General features: G+C 34.7%; 1 protein-coding gene across 1 annotated transcript; it reads left to right on the top strand.

Annotated features, from left to right (window-relative positions):
- Positions 1-2,936: 2,936 nt before the first annotated feature.
- Positions 2,937-5,524, top strand: LOC113662077. Its single transcript, XM_027176709.2, has 5 exons — positions 2,937-3,073; positions 3,601-4,002; positions 4,164-4,280; positions 4,372-4,574; positions 5,109-5,524. The coding sequence occupies exons 1-5, from the start codon at positions 3,060-3,062 to the stop codon at positions 5,297-5,299; spliced, it is 927 nt and encodes a 308-aa protein (XP_027032510.1). The 5' UTR covers positions 2,937-3,059; the 3' UTR covers positions 5,300-5,524.
- The last annotated feature ends 1,476 nt before the right edge of the window (positions 5,525-7,000 follow it).

The following is a 7,000-nucleotide window of genomic DNA, read 5'->3' as shown; positions in this document are numbered from 1 at the left end:
AACCCTTTATAAGCTGCAACTCATTCAAAATTCTTCTGCTTCTTCTGATCTTAATTGTTTTTGTCATTTTTTTTGTATGGTGACCTTGAGTGTTCAGAAAGGTGCCTTTAAATAAAATCTATCTATCTATCTATCTATCTATCTATCTATCTATCTATCTATCTATCTATCTATCTATCTATCTATCTATCTATCTATCTATTACTTATTAATGACTTAATTATTGAATATCTAGAAGCTGGAACAGATAAAACTCACATTCAAACTTTAATAGTATACAGTTTATTAGTTATGTGGATTTTATTTGTGGAACTGTTGCAAATGCCTCCCGCACATTTCAACAGGTACTAAGCATTTTGCACATTGTTTTAACCTGTTTGTAAATTGTTCTAATTTCTGTTTCTTAACCACTGTATGTAAATGGTTCTGCAATTTCTGGAGCTCGCTCCCAAGAATTTCACTCACCATGGCATATGTGCTGTGGTGATGTGACAATAAAGGTGACTTGACTTGACTTGACTGGGGTCATTAGGATTTATTGAACTAAAAGGAAAAAAAAAGGTTCAACTTTTGTGAGTGTGTGTATGTGTGTGTTTGAAAGAATATTGAATGTAATAAATGTCCTAAAGAATGTACGTCCAAGCTCCCCCTCCCCTTTGGTGGATAGTGAATACATCAGAGAACATGATAGGTCTCATTCCACCACCAATACAAAACATCAACTACAGTACAGGATACAGGACCAGCAATGCCATAGTAAAGTCACCAGAATAGCTCTCGACTCATCATTCTGCTCCCATTTTCTTTCATTTGGCATTTGTACAGAATGCACCCAGACCAGGTCCTCCAAATCAGAGAAAACATTCTTTCCACAAGCTTTCAGGATAATCAACTGCCTCGTATGCACCGCCTTCAGAATTTAAACCCTGTCATCATGCACCAGCCACTTTAATCATTAGTCACCACATTTGCTCCACAATGCTCCTACACATACCCATCGTTAATTTGCAATGTTTTAAACAGCAAAGCTTTCTCCAAACATATAAAATTTCACTTTAATACAGTAGTTAATTCCAACTGACAACTTGTACAATGTTATAGTAGGTTTGCCGGGTACTAAAACCTCACCCTTACCCCAAAATCCACAGGCGATTCATCAAGTGAAAATTACATTAATACTTAAACAGCACTAAACCTTAAATTTTAATCTATTTTCAAAATCATCAAATCAGTTAAATCATTAGTTCAATGATCACGTATGAATAGAGGAATATATGTTTATGTTTAATATGTTTAATGTCTAACTGTATAAATGATAATTAATTGAATCTGGCAGGGCTAAAATAAAAACAGCAGACTTAGCTGAATAGAAATACAACCAAAAAATGTTGCTTACAACCCAAATTTTAATAGCTGCTTCATCTCTGTTTAGATGGTTATCTACATAATCATTCATTAAATATGCACTGTCGGGGTCTATGAATTAAATTATTACTTTTTATTTTACTGTATGTGTAAATCTTTATTTTACAGGTAATGGAGTGCTATGCAAGAGCAAAGTATTTGAGAATCACTTTGTTGAGACCAGTTTTATGTGAGCTTTTGTGGAATAAAGATCTGAAATATCTCTTTACAGAGAGTTATACTGTAGCTTTGTATAATTCTACAGCAGAACTGGTCTTATTCAAAAATTGTGCATTGTTGAGAATGTTGGTAAAACACATGGATTTATATGGTGTTGCTTGTTATTTTTCATTTCACTCATTGTTGCATTTTTAATCATTACTGTTAAAGCTCATGTGCAGAAGTGCAGAAATGTTTTTTCTGATACTTGTTTGGTATATCTATAAAACCATGAACTAAACAAGTACCAAATTTTGTGAGTAAGAATTTGTCTAAGAGATAAACACACTTATTTTGGCATTTTTTTTTTTTTCAAGTTTGCACTCAGCAAATTCACAGCCACAATGAAATGAAATGCTTGAGGCTTTTTTTAAGCAAAGAGTGGAATAAATATGTAAATATTACAGCTGATTTTTTTTGTGGCTGATTTGTGTAGCAATGAAAAGTGAACACAAATCATATCAAGAAATATTTTTTTTTCCTCAAAGGCCAAAAAAAAGGCAAAACAAACAGAAAATGAGGAGACGATGGACATGTAAGGGTTTCATAAGCAGTGTTTATTGAGAACAGACAAATCCAATACAATCAGGCAGAAACGAGGTTGGATCACGTTGCCACCAAAGTCAGAGAAACAAATCCAAAAACAAACAACAACACAAGAAACACAGCCAAGAATTGCAGCTAACTCGCATTGATCATAAATGCCTGTGAACCCAGAAGTGACCTGGAAGCATTTTTATTCCAGCAAAGGTTCCCTCTGGCAGGTTGGAGGGGAAATGCAGGGTCCTTTGTTACAGGATATTTGAGCAAGAAATATAAAATAGCCCAAATAGGTATTTCATTGAATCCCAGTGAAAATGTATGAAGGATTTTGTACTTGAAGGCTATCAGTGGAGTTTTGAGAACCAAAACTTTTAGCAAAGTAAAGGCAAAGCTGTACGACTGGATGCATTAGTTGTCACTATTCGATTGGACTAAATTAAAACAAAATCTAAAGCTATGTTCTAATACATTCAAACTTAAAACTCCCATCAGAAAATGATCTAACTGGAAAGGAATAAATGTGGAAGATTAAAACTACCAGCAAATAGAAATACAGGCAATTCACATCAAGCAAACATGATGCTTACAGTACACTCCCAAGACAAGGAAAATATAAAATACTTCAAATACCACAAGTTTGCATAAATAATGCGTTTAACACAAATGACGCTATTTGTCCCGTATTTTACATAATTCCACGAGGGGTGTGGCCCCTGCTGCGGCAGGCGTCCCTTATTTTTCTGTATTGAATGTGGCAACCCTAGCGTTAAGCTGCACATTCATGCAGATTAAAATAACACATCTCCATATGCAAATAGGCTAGGCTTCTGGTTACTGACCAGGAAGAATAGAGACTTCTGTAAGAAACTGAGAAGACTTCAAAATTGCTTTGAATGGAAACTCGAAGGTAAAGTAAAAATTGAAAATAATTCCGAGCTCTGAAAAGCCTTCTGTTGAATACAGTGTATCTTTACAGACACCATTTACAAAGACACAATCAACAGGCAAGTCTCAACATGCTAGCCTGCTAACAAGGTGCTACAATGTAGAAAGTGACAAAACTATTTAATCGTTACAAATGAAAGGGTTACACTCTGATTTTACTGGACAAAAACATTAAGACTCAATGTAAACAAATGTATTATAAATAAATAAATCAAGGGAAAACCCTAACTTGAATATAATCCAGTTAAAATAATGTTTTTTTCTACTCAGTGTTTGTAAGAAAGTTCTAGAATGCTAGTCTAGTCTAGCTTGCTAGCTAACTGACACATACCTAGTAGGCATGATCTTGGAAGAAAGCTCCAGTTCACTAGTTATTATGCTAGTTAAGCAACATGCTATAGTCAGGTTTATTTCTTTATAGTGCACGTTTTTAAATGTAATGTTAAAAAATATATTACCTGATTATTTTTATTTCTTTCTTTCTTTCAGGTTGCTTAATTTGCGGAGGCTGATGACCGAAATGTGGTTCTCCTACATGAAGGGCAATACTTTGTCATCATACCAAATAACATGTGCTATCGACTCTCATTTGGCTGCGTTTCACATTACGTCTATTATATTTCCAAATGTCGAAGATGTTTTTAATTCAGACAACTTATTCAATCATCTTATGTCTTCACTGAATCGTGAAAATTACTATGAGGCTAGAATCATTAGTGAGCAGGAGCTCAAACGATCAAATGAAAGCAAAATTTCTCAAACGGTTAACATAATGGACTTTTATGGCACTGTCCATGACAATTTCCCCTTGATCGATAAACTTGTATGTGCTGAAATGATTTTTAACGTAAGGATCCCAAGTGAGAGTCGGATCCATGAAGAAATATTCAGGTAAGTAACTTCAAGTAATGTTCACTCTCATTACAAGGAATAAAATATATATATAACATGATGCATATAATTCATTATCTAGCTTATTTTAATAGAGCAGTTAATATGTAAGAAGCAAGATCACATCCATTTCCTGTGTAATTCAGTGTTTGTCTTGGCAGCCAGTTTAAAATGTTCGGCTACCTCAAGGCTTTGGGAGATCCAGCAGATCCAGCACTAATTCTCGGGTACTGGTTGACTACAAAACCAATATTTTATATTGAAGATAAGAAGAAAAGGTAAGTCTAAAAATGTGTGAAAGCTGAACTTTTCTTCTTTCTCCCTGTGAAGCTCTGTGTCCCTTGAACATTGTATTTATCTTTCTTTTAGAATTTTTCAGCTGCAGTTTTTGCTGCTTAGCAAAAACAAGCACATGACTATGTGTTTTAGATTCTCCAGAAACAACTGGAAGCTCTACGACAACGAGCCAACAAAACCTTCTTTCCAGAATTTTCACTTGGACAGGATTAATGATTATGACATTTGCATGGCTGGATACGTCAACCTAACCCAAGCGCCGAAATATAAATTTGGTATGAGTTTTCACTTTTTGCTGTGTAATTGTTCTGAACCACTGAAGTTACTGTAGTCAGAATAACTTCAAATCTGACCACAGCTGAAATATGACCATAAAATCATTAAGTGTTGTTTGATGCAGTAATTTTGTAAAATAATAATAATCAATTTCGCTATCATACAAACATCATTCCTTTCCTCTTCTCAGCTTGTATACTTCTCAGCCTACATGGAGATAAAAAATATGACCAATCCTCCAAAGTTGGAGGCTTCTATTATTGTCAGTGATCTTCTCTCTTCTCTATTCCCAAAATGTTCATTTTGTTTAGGGATTGCAAACTTAAGTACTAAAGTTGTGTGTAGGTTCCTAAAACATAGGTGGCCTTTATTTCAAATAATGTATCATACATCACTTCATGAATTACACAGAACCTAACCAGGTGATTTCTCCTGCTGCTGCTAGTTATATAACGAGTACTTTCACCTATACTTCTGTATCCTCTAATGTCTTTAGTATAAAGTGACACCCTTTTCTTTATTTCTCATTGCAGGCATTGCTGAGACTGGAGCAGGAGCAATGCCTTTCGATATAGATACAAGAAGTACCCTGGGTTATCCAGAGCCATACACTTTCCCTGTAGCCATTCCCGAGACTGGACCAGGACTGGGACCAAGGCCTTATTATTCAAACTCGCTAGATATTCCCACAATATCTGACCACCCATATGAACCAGGCCTTTAAATGCTATGCAGCAGTGGCTGTGATTCTAATTAAATAAAGGTAGTTACGATAGCTTTCCAACATTTAAGAATTTTCAATCATATAATCTTACGATGGACGAAAGAGATATTTAAAATTTCGCTGTCACATATGTGGTACGATACATTGGGCTCTCACCTACAAGTGCAGTAATTTTAAAAATGGTTAAAAGCGCTATACTGTACAAATAAATTGAATTGAACTGAATTACTTCAATTGTGCAATTTATTCTTTTTACTTTATAACTCATGGGTTCCTTGTAATGTTGGTATGTAGAAGCCAACATTCTGTTTTGAAAATATATTAATTGCTACTTCTCCTAGGGCTTTCGAGCCACATGCACCAAAATCGGATATGTCGTAGACCCTGGTCTGAAGTTTGTTGCTATTACTGGTCTAAGCGATCTGAAAGCTGTCTCAAGTGTGTTTTTTGCCAATATCACACATTATAAATTTCAGGGGTTTGTAACTCTTGTATTAATTCCAGTTTTACAAACCATGTGTATGTCATAAATGATTCTTTCAAAGTACAAATTCTTCATGCCCAAAAAATAATTTAAAAAAAAAGTTTATTTGACCACTTGGATTGAATGAGTTTAATTCAAACCATGAATAAGTATGGTTTGAATTATTTTACATAGCAAAACATAGGAGATGTTATATAGAAGTTTGAAAGTCAAGATTTTTCTCTTTTTACCTGACATGTCACCTGACGACTAGAAAGTTGAATGTGTCATAACTTCCACATGTGTGGTTTTCTTCCACATATTTGCCTGAAATTTACCAGGATTGTTTCAAATTATGAACTTTGCAAGTAAAATTGAACTATGTGTTCGTAACAATAAACACTTTGCTTTTTTTTTCATCCAGGTCAATTTGACTGCGCCACATTTAGTGGGGCAATAGGTCACACTTTTGCCCTTTTCAGCGCAATGAACATACATACAGACACAAAAATGCACACATAAAATATCTACTAACACACGCACCCAAAGCACACACTCACACACCACACACACACACACACATGCACACATACATATGCACACAAACATACACACAAATAGGGCATTGCATTAGGCCTCCAGAAAAAATACATATTTGTAAATATTTCACACTTTTGATATGCCTTTGCCTAGCAGAGGGCAAAATATGATCTACCGAAATGATGCTACACATGCACACGCACGCACACGCACACACACACACACACACACACACACACACACACACACACACACACACACACACACACACACACACACATGTTGTGTTTTCATATTCAAATATTTCATATTATCATATTTGTTTCCTCTCTCTTATTTATGTATTTAGTTGCATCAGTCAGCTTTGATCTGGGGATGTTTGACATACACCAACCAGTCATTATCCAAAATAATATTTAATCATTTCTGCATGGCATAATTTCATGAGGTTTATTGTTTATAAATTAAATATAATAAAAAGTATAAGAGGTGTAAAGGAGGGTTTTATTTCTTTTTGCATATTTTTTAATATGTTTTAAACAAGCTAATATTTCATTTTTTATAAGCAGTCAAAACAGACAAGGTCAAGTTGACTCGACGCTCCTAATTTGCATAGGAATGCAGGAAGGGTAAACAGGAGGGTTCTAAGCAGTTTGTTTAACCCTTTATTAATGTTACTTCATGATGTAGAAATACCG

The sequence above is a fragment of the Tachysurus fulvidraco genome, chromosome 9 (genome assembly GCF_022655615.1).
Source record: "Tachysurus fulvidraco isolate hzauxx_2018 chromosome 9, HZAU_PFXX_2.0, whole genome shotgun sequence".
Lineage (NCBI taxonomy): Eukaryota > Metazoa > Chordata > Actinopteri > Siluriformes > Bagridae > Tachysurus > Tachysurus fulvidraco.
Note: the sequence above shows the minus strand (reverse complement) of the source record. Positions and strands in the feature narration are given on the sequence as shown.